The sequence below is a fragment of the Petaurus breviceps genome, unplaced genomic scaffold (assembly GCF_028583685.1).
Source record: "Petaurus breviceps papuanus isolate PSGF00001 unplaced genomic scaffold, PetGlider_PUasm1.0 182, whole genome shotgun sequence".
NCBI lineage: Eukaryota > Metazoa > Chordata > Mammalia > Diprotodontia > Petauridae > Petaurus > Petaurus breviceps.
This window is the reverse complement of record NW_027185786.1, coordinates 4,347,052-4,374,580: the sequence shown is the minus strand read 5'-3', so window position 1 is coordinate 4,374,580 and position 27,529 is coordinate 4,347,052. Positions and strand designations below refer to the sequence as shown.

The window sequence follows — 27,529 nt, the reverse complement described above, 5'->3', positions numbered from 1 at the left end:
AACGCAGCTAGAATGTAAATGATGAGGATGATGGTTCAGTGGTCCCCTCTTCTGCAAAAAGGAACTGGCCAATTTATCTGGGGGCAAGTTCCACATCTTTTCATTTCCTTCCTTTATAAACCCCCTGACCTCACAGACCCCTTTCACAGCCAGACAGCACAGGAACTCTGAGGGAAGGGGAATCCAGCTCTTTGCTCCTAGTCCAAGGTCACTGAGAGCAGCTCACATTTGCAGAGCCCTTTGGGGGGCCTATTTTCCTCAGCTTCCCTGTGAGGCAGGTAGGACAGATACTTTCACCCCCATTTTACAAAAGCAGAAACTGAGGCTCAGAGTGGTTAACTGGTCTGTCCACAGTCACATTCTCAGGGCGAGTCACTGCAGGCCTCCTGATCTCAAGCCCCTTATGCTTGTTACTAGATCAGCCAGAGACTGGAGGTGGGGGGTGGGTGGGTGGGGAGGAAGGCGCTGCTGCAGCTCACAGTCACTGAAATGCAGATCAGGGTTAAGGGAGAGTCTCAGAGCTCCCTCTGAGTCAGCAACGTCACCATAAAGGATGGGGGACGACAAACAAGGCTCATGTCTTCTGGGAAAAAGAATGTAAGCAATATTCAAGGATATGGAAGACGGCTCCCCTATCAGATGGAGCCACCCTGGGGGAAGCATCAGATCATCTCCCCAGGGCCAAGTTATTTCTCCTGATGGGCCAAGGCAGAGGGGTTGGGGCACACACTGGTGGAAAGAAACAAATTATTGACAACATGTGAAAAAATGTTCAAGATCTTAATAATCCAAGAAATACAAATGAAAATAACTGGGAGATTCTGCCTAACGTGCATCAACCTGCCAATGCTGGTGTGGGCAGGGCAAATCAGGCATGCTCTCAATACACTGCAGTGGAGCTGGAGACTGGTTCATCCTTTTGGGGAAGCAGTAAGTAATTAAACAACCACAGCTATAAAAATATGTAAAGCGTGGGACTCCATTCCTGGGATTATTCCCCAAGCCAGTTACTGACAGAGAAACAACCCAACTTGTATAAAAATATTCCTAGCAACATATACATAATAGCAAAAGACAGGAAACAAAGAAGGTACCCATCAACTGGGGAATGGCTGAACACACAGTGGCTAATGAACGCAGGAAGAATGCTGCACACTAAGACATGAGACATCTGGAGAATCTAAAGAAGGACAAGAAGATTTAGGTGAAACAAAACAGAGCAAAGAAAGCAGAAGCAAAAAGACAGCCTCATCAGCTCTGGACGCTAGGAGCGGTGACACAGGTGAGGGTGGGTGGGCAGGGAAAGGCGGCGAGGAGGGCACTGGGGAAGGTCAAACTCTTCTTTTGCAGTGGGTGAAATAAATAGCCAGTCAGGGGGGCTGTCAATAGCCCAAGTTTATGGTCACACAGAATCATTTAAAACCCACTTCACCATGCAGGTTCCTTAATCTGCACTTGACAATAAAGTTAAAAGAAAACTTATTTAAAAAAAAAAACCAAAGAGAAATAAAACAAAACAATCCTGTAAACTGGAGAGTAGATGAAAGGCAAAGCATGGGAAGATGAGGCACAACCCCAAGTCGACTTTGCTCCCCTGCCTCCCACACCAAACCCTGGTCTGTTCTCAAGCACCCTGTCTGAATCATTCCTATCTCCTGTCTGGGCTGCCTGCCATGCTGTCCACTATTTTTAGATTTTAATGAAAAGGGAGCTGTCAGCCTGGCCATCATGCACCTGAGGGCACTCCCGGCCCTGGCAAATGGCACAGGAGGCTCTGTCCCTGCAACTTTTGGGGGCAAGTGCTCTATGCAGGCTGCTCCAAGTCCTGAGCTGGCCTGGAGCTCTTAGATGTCAGGTTTAGGATCTGGAGCTCTGTTCCAGGGGAAAAGCTATGCTAAACTCATTAGTTTTACAGTTAGGGAACGTTTCTGAGTGCAACAAAAGTGTTGGTCTGGGTGTGGAGAACGGGCGGTATGAAGGGGAGAAACACTCTTGCTCGTCTCCTCCTGATTGAGTACAAAGGAAGAAGTCTCAGGACATTTGCTGTCCTTCAGAGGGGGAAAGAAATAGTTGACAGGAAACTTACTGATCACTGAGGTTTGAGAAACTCTATACTCAGACCCTGGCTGGGCTCCAGGGTTAAAGAACGATACAGTCCTGTTTCTGGAGGAGTAAAAGGATACCTGCCTTGTCAAGGCCCTCAGGGCTAGGTAGGCATGGCAGTAGCTTCTTCTAGCATACTAACTCAAGGGGAATGCTTACCAGGGGGACCCAGCAAGCTGGCTCTGCCAGAGGTGGGTGCCTGCAGATCCGAGTGGTTGATCCGCAGGTTGGGGCTGTCAAAGGGGCCAGGACCTTCTGTCTGGCCTGCAGGGGATGATGCAATTTCTGCCAAAACCTCCAAGTCCTTCAGGATAACCTTAGGGGAGAGAAACAGAGTAGCAGGGATGAGTGCTAGAGGACAGGACAGGACATACCATACGTGAGTTGGAGGGAAGCTTATATAGTAGCCTTTCTCCTTCATAAACCGAAGGCCTAACCCTGAATGTGGAGCAGCATGACCGGCAAGATTAAAAATCAGATCTCAAGATGTGGGAAGGGAGAACAAAGTTGGCATATGTGGTTAGTTGTGACAATCATCCGAGACCAACAAAGGGAAACCACTTTGAAATGTTATGTAAATGTAATGTGATGGACGATAATAAGAAAAACAGTATCATTTACTGAAGGAGGAATCCTGAGATTTGAAGACTGTCGACCAAACTGTAACTCACTGCCCTCTTTGTCTATGGAGAATTAAGTCCCTGGATAAGATTCATGGGAGCCCTGGGGGAAAGGGTGATGAGCCAGGGTCTCAGACCTCAGGTACTACCCCCTCTGAGCACTGTAGAATTCACTCCCTGTGTCTGTTATGGCGCCTCTCCTTGGGCACATGCTAAGCCTTGTGTGATGCTATGCAGCATTTTCCCCTTCAGTTTCCCCTCATGCCACAGTACTACGATAAAATGATGTCAAGCAATCCTGGACCATCCTGGCCTGGGGAGCACAGGGTGGCCCAAGCTCTCCTCCTCCATGTTACAATGATTCAGAAGTGCTATGATTTCCCTGATGTGAACACTTCTACCAAAAGTCACACCTCTTCTACTTCCTACTTTTTAATGATTTCAGGAGTGGCACAGGCCCAAAACTCCCCTCTCCTGTGGCCAGGCAGTCTTTCTGGGATGCATGCTGAGGGCAGCCACTTCCCCAGGAGAGGCAGAGTGGCAGTCCAGACTGTTCAGGATGGAGACCGGGCCAGAGTGGAGATGAACAAACACTATGTTACCCCAAAGACCCTAGTGATGGCAGCCGAGCTCATCAGTGACTAGCACAAGGTCACCTCACCACACCTGTGTGAGTAATCAGTACATTCCCATGATGTGATATCAACTCCCCTCCCTCCAGGGCTCTGCTTCTGGTCTCTTGCTCTTCCCACGATACAGGGCACACAGGGCACTGTGACTGTGGCTGTGACAGGTGACTACAGAGGGAACCGAGCTCTTGCTCATGGGTCTGCTGCTGGGTTTTTTGCTGTGGCTCAGTCCCACAGGGCTGGCAGGAGCACCAGCACTGCCCACTGTGTCTAGGGCACATCAGAATGTGTCTCTTCACTCCAAGATGGAGCCTCCTGCTCACATCCCCTCACAGGGCTTAGACACCAGTCTGCACACTCACACAGCTCCATCTCCATGCATCTTTTTCTGAATGACTGCCCTTCTGGTGTGGCACAGCTCTCTGCTTCTGCCAGGCCTCTCCTCCTGAAGGCCTGATCCCATTCTCAAGCTCAGGATCCACCCCTACATCTCCTTCTCAGGCCCAGTCTGACCCCTTCAAAGTCTACTTTTCTGTTCATGCCTTCAAGTCTTCTCCAAAGCAGCACTGGGTACCTGAAATGTCCATTTTTCAACAAGTTACTAAGTGATTTCTCCTATCACAACAGTTAACGCCTAAAATCTAAGCCCTTCCCTGAAGCCTTCCCAGTCTAATCAGAAGAGAAGGGAGGGTTCCTTCATCCCACATGGTCTGGGCACAGAACTAATACACTTACTTTCCCTGAGCTCTAACCAATTATATAATTACCTTTGTCTCATCCCTAAAATCCACTTACTGTTGACCTACATGACAAACACTTAACTGTCCTCTGATGAGCTGAGAATTTTATTCTGTTTTCAGTAAATGAATTGAGGATGAAATGGATGAAAAGAAAACTCAGCATCCCTTCATTGAGTACACATGTGGGTGTGGAGGTACCTGGCAACACAAACATAGAATAACAGCTGGAAGAGTTGACCAGAGGGCTATGTGGCAGCCAAAGGCCTGGCAAAGTGTTTCGGAGCTCCTGGAGATCAGAGGTCAGAAAACTGGCAAGGGAAGGTCCCTGTGTGCACAAACATGGCAAATAATTGCCTGCAGCTTCCCATGGGGAAAAACAGCCGGCAGACTGAATGTTCTATGTTCCAGTGATGGAAGAAAAAGGGAATGGAGAGGCCGAGAAGGGCCCTGGAAGGAAGCAGGGAGCAGGACAGGAGGCCCATGATGCCATCACAGGTGCTGCTGCCATGCTAATGGCTGCCTTCAAGCTCCCTTGACTACCTGGGACACGATAACCATTTCCTCCTACTGAGCAAATACACTTCTCCCTCCCTTGTTTTATAAAGAAAGACAACTCTGGCATCAGGAGGGGGTGTGACTTAGCCAACGTCAAGCACTGAGGCACAAGCCACATGACCTCATGTCTCTAAGGGCCGCCTCCAGCTAGCTGCCGAGCTCCTTGAAGAGCGAGGAACTGAGGCCATCAGGCAAACACAAAATAAGTGAGGTCATAAAGAGAAGGAGTCAATAAACTAAAACTCAAGCAGCAACAGCTGGCTGGGAAGATGAGCTCAGGTGATGCCTAGGGACGCGTGTGGTGGGGCACTGTCGGTGCTGCTCTCAGCCCAGAGCCTCATTGTGGGGCCGGATGCCTGGTTCTCTGCAACAGACATCATAGTCTCTGAGGACTGAGGGCTGAGTACAGACTCCCAGGCCACACAAGGCAGCTGTGTGCCCAAATGAGCAGGGCTGGCCTAAGGCTGGCCTGAGTTTTCATGCTCCCTTCAGAGGTACCTCCTTCTGACACGTGTCAGTCTCAGGTTAAGAGACTACTGAATCTCGTACGTCTAGTGCCCAGCTGCTGACTCCCAGTCTAAAGCAGGCCTGAGCAGTGATAGCACCCACTTTCTCCCCAGAGTTGAGTCTGTGTGATCCTGTCCCTTCTACCCTCCAGGATCACAAAGATAGACCTAGAGGAGACAGTTGGAGAAGTGGTATAGTTTAGACATTTAATTCTCTTATTTTAAGAAGTTTAACACCAAGTAGCAAATTAATGCAAATTCAATTTTAGTTCCACAATTAAAGTACAAAATTTAGCTTTTGGGTTCCAAAAGTAACTTCAACAAAAGCCCCTTCTATATAAACCTCCAAAGCCAGTCTTTGGTACCTGAGGACTGGCCAAAGATCCCATCTCATCGCAGGTACAACTGGCTGAATGTACACCAGGGCTGCTTCTCACAAGAGAACTCAGAGAACGGTCGTCCCCAGCTGCAGGCTGCCCACTTCTCAGAGACAATTTGAGAAGAAAGCAAAGGGAGGGGGGAGGGCCATGACTTGCTCTGCGGCATCTGAGGCTAGAAACCCTGGACTTACACTCCGGCTGAAGGCCAGGGTGGAGGATGTGGAGATCAGCTTATAGAGATGCAGTATAGCACCAAAGTGCAGAGCCTTGGGTTCCAATCCTAATTAAGTCTTGGCCTCTGCCTCTGGCCAAGTCACTCCCTCCATCTACACCTCCCTCTCTTTGTGAAGAATGGCAATTAGAGAGTTATAAGGCATTAGAAGCACCAGGATGGAGCCTATGGCTCACTCTGAGGCCTCTGAATCAGAGGGTTTAGGGCTGCGAGGGCAAAGGGACCACCCTTTTACGTGGCGTTTCAGACTCTTCTCCAGGGCTTTTAGGATCTCTGAGCCTCAGTGGTGGGACAACCCTCAGGTACACATGAAGGAACATCTCTGAGGCAAGGAGCTAAACATAAAGGTCATCTTTACAGAACACACTAAGGACCCTACAAAAACATGTCATGCTACTTTTGTCCCCATCTCCTACCTCCAGAAAAATGAGGCCTGCCTACTTCTCTTGGGCTGGTTAGGCTGTCTTCTTTCCTGGCTGGGGTTTTCCTGCAAGGCCTTGTCTCTTAGAATTGGTTAAGGCCCTGGGAAGTCAGGAGCAAGCCAGACAATTAGTATGCACTGCACAGCCGTTTGCAAAATGAATATAAAACACTTGTGCTTTCTTTTTGTGTGTGAGAGAGGGAAAGGGAGGAAGGTTACAAGAAAGCAATATTCTGCAGTAGCAGGAGTGCCTGCCATTGCCATGGTAACAGGCTGGGTGTTAGAAAGGCACATCAGCTGGGTCCCTTCGTTCCAAAGTGGGGTGGCCATTAGCACAGTGAAAGGACCACTGACAACTGGGTATTAGAAACATTTGACAAAGCAGCTGGGGAAGGGCCTACAAAGGGGAGGAAGGGGCAAAGACTTTTTTGCCTTCTTGCCTTCCCATGGCTTAGGGAGCAAAACCAGGCTCTAGGACCACTGACCAAAGCAAATGCTCCTCTCTGAGTCAAAGGAGGGTCTAGGAAGGTGGGGGTGTCCCCACTCTTCAGGGCAAAGTGAGCTAGGTTACTTCTACACATCCTTATAGGACCTCCCAAAAGACGAACCCTGATTTTTCAAGGATACATCTACCGATCTGGGTGTTTCACTCGGCCATGGCTCCTCCTCCATAACCAAGGTGCTGCTCCTTAAGCTTGTAGGGACAGGCCAGGCCAGCTTTCACTGCCAAACCAGCTAGGAGGCCCTAGCAAGACCTTAAGAAATGGAGCCACAGATAACAGTAGGTCCTTAATAAATACCTGAAAACTGCCATGTCAGTTCAAGAAAGAGGAAGGGAGTCTTGAATTGAGGCAGACAAAGGGTCCTGGAGACTGCCCTCCCCGCCCCCCCCAATTCTCTTATCTCTTTGAAGATTCCACCAGAGGATTTAAAGCTCACTGCCCAGGGCTGCTGGAATCGCTGACTTCCCTTCCAGTTTCCCTATGATCAAGTTTACTATTAGTGATCTGCTCAGGCCCTAGAGATCCCCCAGCTAGTTCCATGGGCCTGTGGAAGAGCTAGATCCCTCTTTACTCTGAAAGTCAGCTCACCTGACAAGGAACTGTGCCTGCTCCAGGTCTGCCAGGAGAATGACTTAGGAGCACACTGAGGGAAGTCTCTGGGGTCAGATGGAAGGAAGGAGTGTCAGGTTAAGGTCAGAGGAGAAGTCCTATTTGGTGAAGAGCTGCTGTCACAAACTATTCAGGTTTTTTTTTCTCCAGAGGATTCCAGGAGGAGCAGGATAGGAGATCTGAGAGCCTGCTCAAATCTAGGTGAAGTCACATCACTTAGGTCAAATAAAGCCACTTAGCACCACGGTATTTTGAGAACACAAATGCTCTATAGGAAATCACAGTCCTTCCTCTGGGTGGGTCAGGACACAGAGTGATCTCTCTGAGGTCTTTTGACTATAAAAGGTAATTTCTGCAGTTTAATAAGGATAGGAACAGGGGGCGGAGTCAAGATGGTGGAGCAGAAACAGGACTTCCGTGGGGCTCTGGCTCCCACCTCCCCCAATTCATGTAAAAGGGGACTCTGAACAAACTTTGGAGCTACAGAACCCACAAAATGACACAGAGAAGCTAATCTCCTGCTGAGGACAGTTCAGCAGGCTGGCAGCAAGCGGCCAGCACAGCAATCTGGGAGCCGAGCCCAGTCCTGTGCTAGCCGGAGGTTTTAGCTTCAGGGCAGGCCTGACCAACCACCGGCTGGAGGGACTTCAGACCACCAACAGCTGTGGTGGTTTCCAGAATTATCAACCCATAGATGCTAAGGACAAAGTGAGAGGTCAGTGCAGCGTGGACTTTGGGATCTGGTAGTTTGGGAGTATGTTTGGCCTTTGTCCCGGGGGCAAGAAGCCGCTGAGGTGCTACAGCTGTGCAGCCGCCGCCATGTGGCAGCTTCAGCTCCTGGCCTGCAGACTGTAGGGGGACCAAATGACCAGTCTGAGGGGTAATTGCTCTTGCTTTAGCCTGCTTGGATCTGGATTGTGGTCTAGGATGGAAGTCCTAGGGTGTGTAACCAGTTTGCCAGAACATGTGGAAGCTTCAGAAAGGGCACCCAACTAATATCTCCAGCAGCTGAGAAAACCCCAGCATTTGGGACAAAGCTCCCCTGTCTGGTGGAAGAGTCCAACTGTGGCAAAAAACCCAAAAGTCAAGTAATTGAGTGGCAACATGAGCAGGCAAAGGAAGCAAAGCAAACAGAGCAACCCAACTTTACACCCCTATTTTAGGGACAAAAAGGATCAAAGCATGGAACAGGAGGAAGACAGCAAAGTCAGATCTCCTGCACCAAAACCTTCCAAGAAAAATACGAGCTGGTTACAGGCCAAATTTTGAAAACCAAATAAGAGAAGTGGAGAAAAAATTGGGAAGAGAAAAGAAAATTATGAAATGAGAGTCAACAATGTGACTGAAGAAAATAACACTGTAAAAAAATAGATTTATTTCAGATGGCAAAAGAGGCTCAAAAAGGCAATGAAGAGAAGAATGCCTTGAAAAGCTGAATTTGCCAGATGGAAAAAAAGAATCTCCAAAGCTCACTGAAGAGAATCATTCCTTCAGAATTAGACTGGGTCAAATGGAAGCTAGTGACTTTATGAGAAATCAAGATACTATTAAACAGATCCAAACAAATTAAAAAATAGAAGGCAATATGAAATATCTCATTGGGAAAACCACTGACCTGGAAAACAGATACAGGAGAGATCATTTAAAAATTATTGGACTACCTGAACCTAGAAATCATCCTTCAAGAAATTCTCAAGGAAAATTGCTCTGATGTTTTAGAACCAGAGGGCAAAATAGAGGTTGAAAGAATCCACTGATCACCTCCTGAAAAAGATCCCCAAAACAAAACTCCTAGGAATATTATATCCAGGTTCTGGAATTCCCAGATCTAGGAGAAAATGTTACAAGCAGCCTGGAAGAAATAATTTGAATACTGTGGAAACACAATCAGGATAATACAGGATCTGGCAGCTTCTATTATCACAGGGCTTGGAATACAATATTCCGGAGGTCAAAGGGGCTGGGATTAAAACCAAGAATCACCTACCCAGAGAAACTGAGTATCATGTTTCAGGGGAAAATATGGTCATTCAGTGGAATAGAGGACTTTCAAGCATTCTTGATGAAAAAACAAGAGTTGAATAGAAAATCTGACATTCACATACAAGAAGTAAGAGAAGCATGAGAAGGTAAACAGGGAAAAGAAGTCATAAGGAACTTATCAAAGTTGAACTATTTACATTCCTACATGGAAAAATGATAATTGTAACTTATGAAACTTTTCTCATTATGAGAACAGTTGAAAGGGAATAGAAATAGAAATATATATATATGTATATATGCATACACACATATACATATATATGTCTATATAGGAGGATATATGGGCATATGAATACATATGTATATATGTGTACAGGTATACATAGAGGGCACAGGACCAATTTAATAGGAAGGGATGATACTTAAAAGGTGAAATTAAGAGGTGAGGGAGGAATATAATGAGGGGAGATGGGGAGAGACAGAATGGGGCAAACTATATCATATAGAAGAGGCAAGGGAAAATGGTCACAATGGAGGGGAAGAACAGGAAGGCAAAAGGGAATGGGTCAAGCTTACTCTCATTGAATATGGCTTAGGGAGGGAATGACATACACACTAAACAGGGTACCTCACCCTACAGGAGAGTAGGGGGAAGGGAATGAGAAGGGGGATGATGGAAGGGAGGGCAGGCTGGGGGGGGGAGGGAAGTTGGAAGCACCCACTTTTGAAAAGGGACAGGATCAAAGTAGAGAACAGAACAAGTGGATAGGAGGGAGGGAAATATAGTCAGTCTCTCACAATATATCCACTATGGAAATGTTTTGCATAGTTACACGTGTACAACCTATATTGAATTGCTTATCTTCCCAGTAAGAGTGGGTGGTAAGGGAGGAAGGGAATGAATCTGGAATTCAAAGCTTTAAAATAAAATGTTTAAATAAATAAATAAATATATATATATATATATATATATATATACTATTATTAATATTATTTTACATGTAACTGGGAAATACGATATACAGGCACTGGGGCATAGAGATCTCCTGTGCCTTACTGTAAAGTTGGAGGGGGTATGGGAGAAGATATGGAAGAGAGCATATTGGAGGAGGGTATATCCAGTGCAATTGTTATTTTGGGGTGGTGGGTAGGGGAAAAAAGGGGAGAAAATTTGTAACTCAATAACTTGTGGAAACGAATGATGTAAACTAGAAGTTAATAAAGCATTTGATAACAAACAAAAATAAAAAAAAAATAAGGATAGGAATAATCTAGGCAGTTGGGAAGCTTATCCTAAAGATAGCTGGGTACCCTGCTCCCCCATACCCTTCTCTCACTCTCCTCATAGAGAGAGCCTCTTCTTTCCCAGGAAAGATAGCAGGGAACCCAAATCAAGGAAGAATCAGCCCTGGACTGCCTGACCTCCTGAGAAGGCTCTGGAGGAATGCAGTCCCATCTGGTACCAGGGGCTGGAGGCCTCGGCCCTGGTTACCCAAAACAAACAGACCATCACAGATGGCAGCAATCAGACCCCCAGGCCCTCACCATCCATCAGGCCTGCAAAAGGGCAGCCGGGAAGGATGATGCTCAGAAAACCTTGTGTATACAATCTGGGTCCCAGCAACCCAGCCCAAGCATCCACTCAAAAGCTTTCCATTCCTGTCCATGCTGAGGAACAAAACCCTGCAAAGATAAAGTCTAGACTGTGGGAATAAAAGGGTTAGATATCTTGGGTTAGGTAGAACTGATTTTGTTTCAAATCCAGGAAGATATAATACTACAGGGATTCTTAACCTTTTTCTGTATCAGGGACCCCTCTGGGGACAGTCTGGTTAAGTTGATGGAGCCCTCTGAGAAGAAAATTTTTAAATGCATACAAGATAGGTTTACAAAAGAAACCCATTATATTGAAATAGTTGTATCAAAATAGTTCAAAATCAAACGTCAACTGGCCCCAGGCTAAGAGCAACCCTTGCTCTCGTTCCATAGAGACCTTAGTCGTTTATCATGCCCCAGTTCCCTGGTGTCCGACCTCAAACAGAGGCTGAGATGTGGATCCTAAGGTTGTTTTTGTTCCAAATTAACTTGTGAAAGCCCTTCCTGAGCAGCACACATGTAACAGGCACTTAATATTTGTTATACAGTGCCTGCTAACTAATGACGGAAGGAGTAAACACAGGACTCTGGGGACCATGCTAGCAACCATCTATCTTCAGGAAGCAAAGAAGAAAAAAATGAAAGCAGGCTGTGTTTAAAGCCACATGTAACCCCAATCACACTGCTCTGCCTCTCACCTCCCTCAGGCCTCTTCCTGCTGGTTCAGGCCACTGCTTATTTGCATCATTCTAGGCTATTCCTTTGGGAACTAGGGGGGTATACTCATAGGATTATCAATTCACTGTGTGTGCAAGAAACAAATGGGGAAGAGGTCTGCTGTGCCAACTGCAGCGTGTAGCTGTGTACATAACACCAGCTATATATAGGTTACTAGGCAGCTGGCTGAGTGGAGAGGCCATTCTGTCTCCTGGGCACCCATCACACGGTTACCAGGAGAGAATACAAGACTCTGGGCTCTGTGGGTTTCCAGTGCCGTGGCAATGTCCGTGTACAATCCCAAGGGAAGCGGGCTCTTAGCCAAATGCTGGCCTCATTGGCTCTGGATGGGGTGGGCTCCACTGGGGAGAACCTACTTTCAGATGCGAGCGGGTGCTGAGCAAGATGCCCCAGGTCCCACTTCTGCCACAGCCAGGAGGGCTTCTGATGCTCTGAGCATGTGTGGGCCCCAGGCACTGGGGCCAGGGAGTGGCCTGGCTCTATCCACAGTAGGAAGTTGCCCAAGAAATTCATGCCAATTCGGCTTTTAGCCATCTCAAGAGAAGGGAAAAAACCCCAATACACAACTTGGAAGAAATTCTGGTTTCTGAAAAGAAACCACAAGCACGCAAGCAGAGTGACTTACAGGACAGCAAGGGAAAATGTGAGTGAGGCAGCCCATAGGGTGCCACGGGCTGGGGACAGAAGTAAAGGCTGAGAAGATAGTAACTGAAGTGGCCGGCACTGCCGGACTGGGACTGCATTTATCAAACAGGCTTTGGTAACATGGTTGGCTCCTCAGGCCAAAGACTCAGAAGGAACATCACTAACTGTTCAATTCTTATTTCAAGTCAGCTGAGATGGCTCTATTTTAGGGGACCGAGTTCTGGTCAGGGGACAGCCATGCCTCAGCATGCCAAATCATGGCCTCAGCTGGAGCAAAGATGGATCTATTGTTTGGCAGAGCCTCCTGACACTGAGATGTGGGATCATTCCAGCTCCCAGATGCCGATCACATGGCAACCATGAGAGTGAGCTCTGAGGGCTGGCAGTCTTCTGACCCCAGAGAAAATTCATGCCTTTAGCATGAGGAAAGGGAGTCCTCTGAAGCACCCCTTCTACAAGGCTGCTAGGGCTGCTTCTCTCTCACAGGAGGCCAGGAGAGGAGGAGGCCTCCGCTCCATGTCCATTAGTGCTGTCAGGCTCTGACCTCTTTGGTTTACAGCTCATAATGCTTCTGGGCTGAGCTTTCCCCAGGACAGTCCTTGGCTGAGGAAGGCAGTGCTGTTCTGGAGCTAGAGGACCTGGGCTTTAATTCTGCCTTTGGCACTTACTCCCTGGGTAAACAATGAACTTGCCTGGGTCTCAATTTCCCCAAATGTAAAGTGATGGGGATAAGAAAGGCTTTGAGGTCCCTTCTAAACCCAGATCTAGGATCCCATAATCTTTAGCATGGGAGCCAAGGCCTGCCTTCCCCCATCTCACTCTCATCTTTTTCATGAACTCTGTAAATGGCAAGATGGGACTGGTGCGCAGCTCCCACTGGTGGAGAGGCACTCTCCTATGACTGCACCTTTGCCCGTGCTGCCCCCATTGTCTGTGATGCCTGCACCTTTTATCTCCACCTGTCAGAATCCCACCCTTTTATCACAAACCAGCCAAAATGTGGCTTCCCCCCACCCCATGAAGCCTTCCTTTATTTTTCTAGTTCTAAAGTCTTCTGTCCTCAGACCTTGGAGAACATTAGGAACAATTAGGTGGTACAATGGATAGAATCTTGAGTCTCGAGTCAGAAGACCTACCTTTAAAAATCCTACCTCAGACACAGCCGTGTGACTCTGGGCAACACCCTGGGCTGTGACTCTCAGGCATGGTTTCTCATCTGGAAAAAAGGGCCAGTAGGGGCAGCTAGGTGGCACAGTGAATAGAGCACTGGCCCTGGAGTCAGGAGGACCTGAGTTCAAATCCAGCCTCAGACACCTGACACACTTACTACTCCTGTGGCTTTGGGCAAGTTGCTTAAACCTCAATTGTCCACCCCCCCCCCCAAAAAAAAGGGCCAGGAAACAGCCGGTACCTCTCAGGCTTGTTGTCAGGCTCAAATGAAGGAATGTGGTCTGTAAACCTTACAATGCTAAATAAATGCTTGCTCTCATTACTCTTACACACTTATTCCCCATTTTGTTAGTCATTTGCATATGCACCATGTTAACCCTCCCACCAACTGTAAGCTTCCTAAGGGCGAAGTTGGCATCTAATTTATCCTTGTGTGCCCCCAGTGCGTGTACAAAGTGCTATGCACACAGCAGGAGCTGATTACATTTGCTTAGTAGAGTTAGCAGCTCAGCCATCTACAAACCTGCCCTACATTAGTAAAGACAAATAAAGATAAAGGTAACCCTATGGATCTTATACACTCAACATCAGGACTCTGACCCAATAATGAAATGTGATTGCTGCCCACATTTTGAACCAAGATACGGAGATAGCACAGCATGTGTCAGAGGGCCTGAGGCCTCACGAGTCTATAGATGCGCATGCCCTGGTTGAGGGTCTCACTCTGGGGACAGAAGTCCTCTCCGGCCCCCTAGCGGTGACCACATGTCAGACACTTCCCTCCCTAACCCCGAGGGTGCTTGGGAATCTGGGCACATCCCAGGCAGAGGGGCTAAGGCTATTCAATGGGAGGAAGGCTACTGGGCTGTGACTGGAATACAGTTTCCTCCTCTTGCTTACTGGCTTTCTTTTTCCTCCTCCCTCCCTTCCCTCTACCCCCATTCCCTTTTCTGAATTTCTTTCAGAATGTAATGGAAGGGGAAAAACAGAACACCCCAAAGGAAGTTTCAGGGAGAGCCAAGAATGAGCAAATGTGTCCAGCTTTCTGGCAGGACCCCAATCAAGACATGTTGTGAAAGTAAATGTGTGTTCCTCATTTAATGAAGTCAAAGCCAATGGTCCCAATTCCTCTTCCCATGACTGAAGCAGTGGTGACTTCTCAGCTCCCCCCTTCATCACCTGTGGAGAGAGGGCAGGAGGTCCTTGGCCACCGAGTGCCATTCACTCAGCTCTCTATAGGAGTAAGATCCTCACAGTCATCTAGAAAAGGCAGTGTGAGACAGGGAAGAGAATGCTGGCTTGCATCTGGGAAGAGATGCATCTGATTCTTGCTTCTGATTAACTTGGTGACCCTGGAACTCTGCTGATCCTGTTACCTCCTCCAGAAAACGGGGATAACACCTCAAGAGCAGTTGTGGGGATCAGAAGGGAAGTGCTCTGTGAATGGGCGCTACTGTTACATTCCTTCCCTTCAGTGAAGGCCAGAGGAATCTGGAAGATCTGGAGGCAGCGGGGGTGAGGGCAGACAAGAGTGCGTGGAGATTTAGAGTACATATTGGAGGGAGAATGGAGAAAACCCCCAGCAAGGGAGAACTGTGTTGTGGGGAGGTGGACAAGGTAGAAAAGATTCCATGAAAAGCAGGGGGCAGGATGAATGACTAGGGAGGCACAGAGGGGACGGATGACAAGAAGTGCCCTGGTACATCCCGGAGAAGACAAGTGACAGCCCAGAGCCCCATGCAGAGACCAGGGCACTGGGCTTTCCTGAAGATACTTTATAAAGACATACTTGTTACTCCTCCCCAAAGTTAATAAGCCAGACTGGCCTTTCTATGCAGCCCCATACCAGCACCCCCAAGATCCACTGACATCTGAGGAGCTGAACAAGGAAAACGGAATGAAAAGAAGACAGAAAGGCTGACAGATCCCAAATGGACAAGCTCAGTGCACTGATATTACTGGGCTTGCCCTGATGTGGAGAGGAATGGTAAAGCGAGGGCTGCCCAGAAAACACCGACAAGGCCATCGAGGCACAACAGCGCCTGAGGGGAGTTTCTTCCTATAAGGCCCAAGTCCAGCGCCCTGGTGCCTTTCCTACTGAGGAAGGAGCAAGTAAGTTCAGGTCTGAGCACTGTCTACCAAGGGTACCTTAGACAGGAGCAAAAAATAGCCCTGGAGTGACTTCAGTTTTGGATAAGGGGCTGGATTCCTCACCCCCTGGGGTATTGTACTTCTCCTGGTAAATACAGTAAAGACTGCTTCTCTCTGCTGCAAGCACATATGTGTAATCCCATCTTCAGACACACTACCTGCTGCACCTTACATGGATGACATGTAGGCATAAAAGAAAGGGTGTAGCCTGGTTTTGGACAGCTAACCTTCTGACATGTCTTAGCCATAAGTTCAACCACCCTGAAGCAAGCCTAGTAATCAAATCAAAGTGCTCATCTCATTGACAGGGGACAGACCGGTCACTGACTGGAAACTCTCCAAGGAACAGGCAGAAAGTGCTGAATGAGCTTGTGAAGAGAAGGTCTCCAGACCGTTCCTGGTCACACTATCCACAATAGTAATGAACAAGTGAGGAAGGCTTCCTCCTGGCCTGGGGCCCTGATCAGAAGTCCTCAGAGAGCTCAGCCCATGGGCCTAACTGACCAGCACACTGGACAAGAAGGTCCAGGTTCTTTGGGAAAGGAACAGAGAATAGGGATTTGTTTTTTTGAGGGCCATTTATGCAGTTAGTAAAAGGTGAGTAAGGAAAGCAAAAGATTTTGAGATGAGAAAACGGGACCTGACTCTGGAGGCAAATGAAAAGAGAGGCAATCCTTACTCCTCCACGTCTTCCAAGGTGTTCCGGAGCGCTGCCAGTGCTGACGATATTACAACGGGTATTTTCATAATCCAACCAACAAGGCTGCTTGTTTTAGTGAAGTCTTGGCCTCTCTTTCCTTTCCTGGCACCTGGCAGCACAGCGTGGCATCACTGGCCTTTTCCTTGTGAGCAAGATTCTATTCCCTTTTTCATTTTTCTTTTCTATTTCCCTAGGGAACCTTAGACCATCCGGGAAAAAAAAATACTGCCTCCCAGAAGCAAATTATTCCTCAAAGAGAGGGGCCTCCCTGCCGGCTAAGGGGCTGAGAGCTACAATCTGATGCCAAATTAATTCAACAAGTATATCCCAATACCCTACAATATGTCTTTTCTCTTAGATAATTGGCTTTGAGTCATTTCTGGCATGGAGGCTGTGACCTTAAGCAGGAAACTCAGCATCAAGGAGATTTAGTTTTGTTACTCCCACCTCATCAGTACCCTCAGCTGCTTCTGTCCCTGATTGGAGGGCTGGAGGAAGTAGCAAAAATCTCATTCATAGACTCCTTTTATAGAAAGCCCCAAATGCCAGCCATCTTTTCACATGCCACCAGTTGCTGTTTGGTTTTGATGCCACTAATATCTTCATCATGGCCCTGCGCTGGGCACCCTCTGGTCCTGCCCTCCTACCACTTTAGCTCCCTCTTGGGTGCTGTCTTCTTCCATTAGACTGTAAGCTCCTAGAGAGCAGGGAGCATGTCTTTTTCTCTTTTGTATCCCCAGTTCTTAGCACAGTACCTGCACACAGTAGGTGCTTGATAAATGTTTATCATATTGTATTGTGGCGGCTTCATGGTCTTCATACAGTTCCTAAACAACAAGCCAAGACCTCTATTCTGGGCCATGTGTGGTTCTTTCAGGCTCCTATCCTTGATGAGGTTTCTAAGAGTTTAGGAACCCACCTTACAACATGGCTTAACAGGTTTTCTTGGCTTCACTAGATGACTAGCCACAGCAGGGAAATCTCTTTTCTGATCTGCCAAGTCAGCTTGAGGTGGAATTCTCGTTTCAGTTCTGAATTAATGAAAAAAAAGTGTGACAGAGGACGACCTCAGGGGTTTTGGGGGGATGGGGGCTGTGGGGGTCAGGGGATCTCTTTTTCCAGAACACAGGGCTACTAGCTAGTTGAGTGCCCTCTAACTCAGCAGGAGGGTGTCTGCAACGAGGGTGCAGATGAGAAGTGAGCTGCTGCTAGGCAAGGCTGAGGCAGCTCAGTTCTCTTGCAGCTGGACCAGAGAGGGCAGTTCACACTGTGTGTGAGTAGAGTCAGCAGCTCTGATGAACAGGCACACAGGAAACTGAAGGGAAGGGTCTGATGGGGTGATGGAGAGAACAAAAGGTGGGGAAGCTGGTGATCCAGGTCCCTGCAGACTCTAACTCTCACCAATTTTTCTGTGAAAGGGCAGACTGAATCTAAGTTCTGTGCTACACACAGATTCAGTAAGATTGTCTATTCTCCACAGAGAGCTGAGATAGCAGTGCCTGGCTCTCTTCCCAGTTATTGTTGGAATTAGTGGAAATGGGCTGTTAGGGCAGGAGGATTTAGGACAGATGTGCAGTAGTCCTTCCTGACTACAAGAAGTGACTAATATTGGAACTAGTTATGGGGAAGCTGTGAAAGAAACGTGATGACAAGCTGCTGCCAGGGATGCTACTGAGGGAATGCCTAAGATGGCGGGAATTTAGGCTAGGTGACTTTCTCAGATGCCTTCCAACTCTAAGGTACCACCATCTGAGACAGTGGAAGCAAGGGGGATCAGCAGGTGCCCTGAGACACCTTCAATGTTTAGAGCTGTACAAAAGGCACAGGTCCTGATTGCCAGCAACTCACACTTCTGCAGCAACAATCTAGCACATGCCCTAATTCCATTAATGGTACACTGATACCAAGCACCTCCTATGTGCAAAGCCACTAGAGTCCTATCTAACCAGGCAGCCAAGGACAGGGATCTTTGGGTGGGCAGAAAAGCAAGACTAGTTCCCAAACACAAGCCCCCTGTCCCAGCAGTTGCCCATAAGCTTTCTGCCTTTGATACTAGTGAAATCTAAATCAACTTTTCACTTTAAAACAGGCCTTCAGGAGAGGATTCTGGGAGGAGGGTGGAATAAGACAGGAAATACTGAGCTCTCCAAAATTCTTCCACAAGCAAGGCAGAACATCACCTCAAGAGGAATTCTGAGTGGCAGAAATAAATGAAAGTTGGGGAAAAGCAGTTGTCCTCCTAAGACAACTGGAGAAGCAACCTTCCTGGTGTCCCCCTATTGAGGCAAACACCCCCAGAAAGACATCAACAAACAAATAAACCCTGGGGGCAGCCTCAGGTGCAGAAACATTCATCTCCCTGACACTGCATGTGTTTGGGAGGTCTGACAGCTGAGTAGGGGAAGACTGAGGAATCCTCTGCAATTGCTGACTGGTGTGGTCAATCTGTGGCCATGGGTGAGGAGGAGCACGCACAGGCCCACCATGTGTGGGAACAGAGGGGAGAAGGCTTTGCTGGCTGTGTGCACTTATCAGAGAGCAGAATCTCTGGTTTTGGTTCCAGGGCAGAGGGGTGACTTGAAGCTTGCAGCCAAAGGAGGGAGTTTGGGGAACAAGAGTGTCTGCGGTGACAGGATGGCTTGGGGCCCTGGCTCATGGGCAGGGCCCCCAGACAGTGCTTAGAAAGCAACCATATGAAAGACTTGCAGCCCGAAGCATCATCTTCCCTACAACTGAGGGACTAGAACCCGGCTATAATAATATGCCACTAAAAAAAATGAATAAGCAAAGGAAAAAGAATACAACCACGCATAACTACTATAGGGATAGAGAAGATCTGGGTTCATATTCAGAAGAAGATAGTGAAGTTAAAAAAGCCACAACTTCAGAGAAAAATGTCAAATGGTCACAAGCCCAAAAAGAGTTCTTGGAAGAGCTTAAAAAGGACTTAAAAAAATCAAATAAGAGAGGTTATGGCAATATATATATATATATATATACATATATATATATATATATATGAGTAAACCAAGAAAATAAGAAAAGTCAACAAATTGGAAAAAGAGATCCAAAAATTTAAAGAAGAAAATTAATTCCTCAAAAATTAGAACTAGGGAAGAGGAAGCTAACGATATTATAAGACACCAAGAAATAAGAAAACAAAATCAAAAGAAAGAACAATAGAAGAGAATGTGAAACATCTCATTTGCAAAATAACTGAGGATAGTAGAGTGGATCAAAAACCAGAATCCTACAATATGCCCCTTACACAAAACACACTTGAAGCAGAAAGACACACACAGAGTAAAGGGAAGGGGCTGGAGCAGAATCTGTTATGCTTCAGCTGAAGAAAAAGAGCGGGGGGAGTAATCCTGATCTTAGACAAAGTAAAAACAAAAAAAGAACTAATTAAAAGAGATAAGGACAGAAAGTTTATCTTGTTAAAAGGTACCATAGATGACGTAGCAATAAAATTATAATAGTAAGGAAGGGTCTACCTGACAGATCTATGAAGTAGGGTAGAATTCATGACCAAACAAGAGACAGAGAGCATTATGAAATGCAGAATAGATAATGTTGATCATAGTAAATTAAAAAGGTTTTGTATAAACAAAACCAATGCAACCAAAATTAGAAGGAAAGCAGAAAGCTGGGAAACAATTTTTACAGCAAGTATCTCTGATAAAGGCCTCATTTCTCAAACATGTAGAGAATTGAGCCAAAGTTACAAGAATACAAGTCATTCCCCAATTGATAAATGTGTCTAAGGATATGAACAGGCAGTTTTTAGATGAAGAAATAAAAGATATCTATAGGTATATGAAGAAATGCTCTAAGTCACTTTTGATTAGAGAAATGCAAATTAAAGTAACTCTGAGATACCACCTGTAGCAGCAAGCACCCCAGTGTCCCCAGGGTGTCTGCCAACACAGGTTCTTAGATCTGCTTTGATAAAGGAAAGCAACTCAAAATGGGTTAACAAGCTTGCTTTAATCAGTCAAATATGTATCGTTCACCAAGTTCAGGGGAAAAAGGTCAGCACCCCGAACTTCAGAATATACAGACAGAATTCTCAAGACAGAGAAACAGATTAAGTAGACAGTTTCCAAACTGTCCAACCATTACATCCATACCAAATCAACATCTGGGTTTTTTTTTTTCAAAGCCGGGGGGCTCTCAACAACGGCTTCCCAGAGTACAGATCAAATCACAGAACACTTCTCAAAGTGAGCCCCAAAACAAAGCTACACATCAAGGCTTATATAGCCTTCTCCTGGCTCAGACAATGTAACAACCTTATTGACCCACTGGCCAATCAAAAAATATCTACTGAAAAACAAGCTTCCCACCCCCAGGCTCCAGGTGCACTTTAGCCTGTGGGCAGGGAAGATCTTAAAAATTTACATTCCCATTACACCACCTCACACCAATCTGAATAGCTAATATGATAAAAAAGGAAAATGATAAATGTTGGAGATGACGTGGGAAAACTGGGAATGTTGGTGGAGCTGTGAACTGCTCCAACTATTCTGGAGAGCAATTTGGAACAGTGCCCAAGGGGCAACCAAACTGTGCACACCCTTTGACCCCGCAATACCACTACTAGGTCTGTATCCCAAAGAAATCATAAGAAAGGGAAAAGGACCTACATGTGCAAAAATATTTATGGCACTTTTTGTGGTGGCAAAATACTTGAAACTGGGAGGATACTCATTAATTGAGGAATGGCTGAACAAGCAATGATGAACAGGCAGATTTCTGAAAAACCTGGAAAGACTTGTGCAAATTGATGCAAAGTGAAATGAGTAGAACCAAGAAAACATTGTATACAGTATCGGCAACATTGTGTGATGATCAATTATGAATGACAAGTACAATTCAAGACAACTACAATGGACTAACAAAGGAAAATGTTATCCATATCCAGATAAAGAACTGATGGACTCTGAATGAAGATCAAAGCAAATTTTTTTCACTTACTATATTGTTTTTTTCCCTCTTTTGACCTGTATTTTCTTTCACAACTGTGACAAATATGGAAATGTATTTTACTTGATAGCACATGTACAAACTATATCAAATCGCCTACCATTTTCAGAATAGGGGAGAGGAGAGAGAGAAAAATTTAGAACTCAAAATCTTGTAAAAATGAATGCTAAAAATTTTCTTGATATGTGACTGGGGGAAAATACTATTCAAAGCAAAAAGAAGAAAAAAAAGAAAAACTGATATGGAGATTAGATTGAGGAGAGATAATATAAGAATTGTCAAACTACCTGAAAGATACGATCAAAATAAGAGTCTAGATACTATAGTATAAGAAATTTTTTTCAGGAAAATTTCCTCCAAGTCCTAGCATAAGAGGGTAAATAAAGCAGAAACAGAAAAAAATCTGTCACCACTTGAAAGAGGGCCCAAGATGAAAACTCTTAGGGACATGATAGCCAAGTTCTGAAGTTCCCAGGTCAAAGAGAAAATATTACAAGCAACAAGAAAAAAAAATACTGTAGAGCTACAGTCAGGATAACGCAAGATCTAGCAGTTGCTATAAAATTTAAAAAACTTGGATCATTATATTTCAAAGAGCAAAGGATCTGGGTTTGCAACCAAGAATAACTCAATCCAGCAAAGCTGAGTATAATCCCAAATGAAAAAAAAAAGGATATTTAATGAATTGAAAGATTTTCAAGTATGTGCAACCAAAAGATCAGAACTCATTGGAAAATCTGGCATACAAGATCCAGCAGAAACAAAACCAATTAAAATGAAAGACAAATTATAATGGACTCAATAAGGTCAAACCTTTTACATCTTATATGGGAAAATGTTACCTGTACTCTTTAAAGAATGTTTTCATTACTTGGGTAGTTTGATAGAGCATACATAGATAGAAAGGTTGGGGTTGAGTATAATGGGATGATTCTAAAAAACAAAACTGGGCAGGGAAATGTAAAATGGAGCAATTATCTGATACAAATAAGGCAAGAATGGAAGAAGTGCTACAGAGGAAGAAGGTAGGGGTGGAGGGCTGGTAGTGCTGGAACTTTATTCTCATTAGAACTGAGTTAAAGAAGGAAAAACATATCTAGAAGGGTATAAAATCGTCTAAATTTACAAAGAAATAGGAAAGTGAGGGAACAGGATAAATGAGATGAGAGATTCTGGGGTGGGTAAATTAAAGAATAGAAGGGTTAGGGGAGAAGATAAGGGAGGTATTTTTAAAAAGGGTAGAGATCAGAGAAGTAGAGGTTAGAAGTAAATTAGACATGTGAGGAAGGACAGGGTAAAAAGAAAGGGTGAGAAGGATAATAGTGAGGAAAAACAGGATGGAGGGAAATATACAACTAGTAATTATAACTCTGAATGTAAAAGGGATGAATTCACCCATAAATGGAAATGGGTAGCAGAATGGATTAAAAATCAGAATCAGACAACATGTTGTTTATAAGAAGCACATTTTAAAATGAGAGATACACACAGAGTTAAAGCACTGGAGCAGAATTTATTATGTTTCAGCTAAGGTAATAAAAAAACCAGGGGTTGCAATCATGATCTCAAAGTTTTTTTTTTTAAAGCAAGTGGGGTTAAATAACTTGCTCAAGGTTACATGGCCAGTTATTTTTTGTATGGGTGCCAAGTATATGAGGCTGGAACCGATCCTGGGTCTCCTGATACTGGGGCCGGCGCTCTTACTCACTGCGCCACCTGACCACCCCTATCTCAGACAAAGTTAAAGCTAAAATAGATTTAATTAAAAGAGATAAGCAGGGAAACATTATGATAAAAGGTAGCATAGACATTAAGCAATAACAGTAGTAAACCTATATACACCAAATGCTATGGCATCTACATTTTTAAAGGAAAAGTTAAATGAATTACAAATGGGAAATAGATAGTAAATAATGGGGGACCTTAACCCTCCCCTCCCAGAGTTAGATGAAATAAAAAATTTCTGAACTCACATTTAAAAAAAATGAATGTTAAAAATTGTCTTTATATATAATTGGAAAAGATAAAATACTTTGAAAGAAAGGAAGAAAGAATCAAGACCAGATGGATTTACAAGTGAATTCTACCAAACATTTAAAGATCAACTAATTTGAATATTAAATAAATTATTTGGAATAGTAGGCAAAAGAGTCCTACCAAACTCACTTTATGAAACAAATATGGTACTGATACCTAAACCAGGAAGAGTAAAAACAGAGAAAGAAAATTACAGACCAATTTCAAGAGCACTGGTCCTGGAATAAGGAGGACCTAGGTTCAAATCTGGCCTCTGACACTTAACACGTACTAGCCGTGTAACCTTGGGCAGGTCACTTAACCCAGTTGCCCTGCCTTCCCTCTTCCAAACAGTGAAAAAAAAAATCACAAATAAAATACTAGGTAGGAGACTATAACAATATATCATAAAGATTATATATTCTGAGCAAGGAGAATTTATACCAGGAATGCAGGGATGGTTTAACAAAAGGAAAATTATTAACATAATTGATTATATCAGTAACCAAAGTAACAAAATATTATATCAATAGATGCAGAAAAAGCTTTTGATAAAATGTAATACTCATTCCTATTAAAAACACTTGAAGGCATAGGTATAAATGGATTTTTCCTTAAATTGATAAAAAGCATTTATCTAAAACGATTAGCAAGCATTATCTGTAATGAGGATAAGCTAAAAACCTTCTCAATAAGATCAAGAGTGAAACAAGGATGTCCACTGTCATCAATGTTATTCAATATTGTATTAGAAATGCTAGAAATAGCAGTTAAAAAAAGAAATCGAAGGAATCAAAATGGGCAGTGAAGTAATAAAACAATCTCTTTTTGCAGAGGATATGAAGGATATACTTGGAAAATCCTAAAGATCAACTAAAAAGTTAGCAGAAACAATAATTTTAGTAAAGTAGCAGGATATAAAATAAAACTGCATAAATCCATAGTATTTCTATATATCATTAATAAAACCCTGCAAGAATTAATAGTATGAGATAAGCCATTTAAAATAACTAGACAATATAAATTATCCAGGAGTATACCTACAAAAACAAACCCAGGAACTACATGGACATAATTATAAAACATTTTTCATATAAATAAAGCCGGATTTAAATAACTGGAGAAATATTAATTGTTCATGGGTAGGCATAGTCAATATAATCAAAATGACAATTTTACCTAGCTAATCTATTTATTCATGCCATCCTGATTAAATTTAATGCCCCCTCCCCCAAATTATTTTACTGAGCTAGAAAAAATAATAAAACTCATTTGGAAGAACAAAAGGTCAAGATTATCAAAGGAATTAATGAATTAATAATAATGAATTAATGAAAAAAAACATAAAGGAAGGAAGTTTAGTAGTACCAGATCTTTATATGATAATATGTAGTAATTATTACAACTATCTGGTACTGACTAAAAAACAGATATACAGCATCAACAGAACAAAGTAGACATACAATATGCAGTAGCAAATAATTATAGTAACCTTGTGTTTGACAAATTTAAAGATTTAAGCTTTTGGGATAAGAATTCATCATTTAGGAAAAATTGTTAGGAAAGCTGGAGAGCAGTCAGGCAGAAATTGGGTTCGGACCAATAGTTTACGCCATTTTCCAAAATAAGGTCAAAATGGATACATGACCTAGATATAAAGGTAAATATCCCAAGAACATTAGAGGAACATGGAATGTGTTAACTATTAGACCTATAGACAGGAGAACAACTGATGCATAAAAAAGAGATAGATAGCATTATGTTATAAAATGAATAATTTAAATTACATTAAATTAAAAAGATTTTGTACAAATAAAACCAATGTAACAGCCTGGATTAGAAGGAAAGCAGAAAACTGGGAAAAAAATTTTATGGATAGTCTCTCAGATAAAGGTCTTATATCTCAAATATATAAAGGACTTTATCAAATTTTTAATAATATGAGTCATTCCCCAAATGATGCATGGTCAAAGGATATGAATGGGCAGTTTTTTGATGAAGAAATCAAAACCATACACAATCATATGAAAAAATGCTCTAAATCATTATTGATTGGAGAAATGCAAATTAAAACAACTTTGAGATAACATCTCACACCTATCAGATTGGCTAAAATGACAGAAGAGGAAACCAATGAATGTTGGAGGGAATGTAGAAAAACTGGGACACTAATTCACTGTTGGTGGAACTGTGAACTGATCCAACTATTTTGGAAAGCAATCTGGAATTATGCCCAAAGAGTTATAAAATTGTGTCTATATAATCTTTGATCCAGCAATAGATCTGTTTCCCAAAGTGATTAGGTAAAAAGGAAAAGAACTTACATGTTCTAAAATATTTATAGCAGCTCTCTTTGGGGTGGTAAAGAACTGGAAATTAAGGAGATGCCCATCAATTGGTGAATAGCTAAACAAGTTGTGGTGTATGACTGTGATGGAATACTACTGTGCTACAAGAAATGAGGAGCTGGTAAGCATGGAAAGACTTGCATGAAATAATGAAGAGTGAAATGAGCAGAACCAAGAGAATGTTACACACAGTAAGAGCAATACTGTTCTAAAAACAAACTTAAATAACTAAGTCATTTTGAGTATTATAAATACTCACATAAACTACAACGGACCTATGAGGGAAGATGTCATCCCCCATCAGAGAAACAACTGATCAACAGAAGTGTGCATAGTATGGTTTTCAAGAGATACACATTTTTGTCTCTAATGGAGGCCCTCTCTAGGGCAGGGTGGGGAGGGAGGGAGAAAAATAAAAAGTACACAGCAAAGGACAAAAGAAAACCTAGTAGGAAGCATGGAAAAGAAGGGTAGCTTTGAAAATGATGTGTAGTATTTATTACATAGTTTATTAAAAAAAGTATGTGAAATGGAAATCATGGGTTTATATTGAGTCCCCTTTTTGTATTGTGCTGTGTACATGGAAATACTTTTTTTTGGTCTTTATGTTCAAAATGAATAAAAAATTTAAAAACCAAAAAAAATCCGAGGCGCTGCAGCTAAGAGGAGGGTGTGTGGAAGGCCAAGAATGATTACAGGACACCTGCCCATTCTTTTTGACAAAGGAGATTTTTCAGATACAGACTGAATGGAGGCAGTACTCATCAACATGTAACTGAGAATGCTGGGGAAGGTTAGACCTAAAGAATGCTTCACTCTGCTGCAATGAACAAAACAAATGGAGAAGGGAGAGGACGATGATGGTCAGGGGCTCAGGGCTCTGCTTCATCGCGGGACCCCCGCTCTCTAACACCTGCATGGTGCCCATACAATCTGTGTCACTTTCTCCACGTTCAGACTCAAATCTCTGCTTCTCTTTACTAGCACCACTCTGAGGAGAGAAACCTTCTTTCACAGGGCCAGCCCCTGGTTCAGTATTAGGAAAACTATCAGCATACATGACCATATCAACAACAAACCCAACAGAAACCATATGATTATCTCAACAGATGCATAAAAAGCTTTCGACAAAATACCATACCCATTCTTAATGAAAACAATGGAGAACATAAGAATAAAAGGAACTTTCCTTAAAATGATAAGTAGCAGCTATCTAAAACCATCAGCAAGCATTTCATGTAATGGGGACAAGCCAGAAGCATTTCTAATAAGATCAGGGGTGGAAACAAGGATGCTCATCATCACCACTATTATTAAATATCGTACTAGAAATGCTAGTTTTAGGAATAAGTGAAGAAAAAGAAATTGAAGGAATTAAAATAGACACTGAGGAAATAAAACTGTAATTTTGCAGATGATATGATGGTATACTTATAGAATACTAGAGAATCAACGAAAAACTACTTGAAGTAATTAACAACTTTAGCAAAATCACAGGATATAAAATAAACCCCATAAATCATGTCTATATATTACCAATAAAGTCCAGCAACAAAAGTTAGAAAGGGAAATTCCATTTAAAATAACTGTAGATGATATAAAATACTTGTGAGTCTACCTGCCAAGACAAACCTAGGAACATTATGAACACAATTACTTATCACACGAATGAAGTCAGATTTAAACAACTGGAAAAATATCAATGGTTCATGGATAGGCTGAGCTAATATAATAAAAATGACAAATCTATCTAAATTAATTTACTTATTAAATGCCATACCCGTTAAACTACCAAGACTTATTTTATGGACCTAGAAAAAATAATAACGAAATTCTTCTGGAAGAACAAAAAGTTAAGAGTATCAAGGGAATTAATGAAAAAAAAAATGCAAAGG

General features: G+C 43.6%; 1 protein-coding gene across 1 annotated transcript in view; it reads right to left on the bottom strand.

The window, feature by feature from the left end:
• Window positions 1-27,529, bottom strand: part of VAC14 (VAC14 component of PIKFYVE complex) — a 138,103-nt gene that overhangs the window by 73,523 nt on the left and 37,051 nt on the right. The window contains exon 13 of the mRNA XM_069087627.1: window positions 2,263-2,419. Coding sequence (XP_068943728.1) covers window positions 2,263-2,419 — 157 coding nt within the window. The remainder of the gene's footprint in view (window positions 1-2,262; window positions 2,420-27,529) is intronic.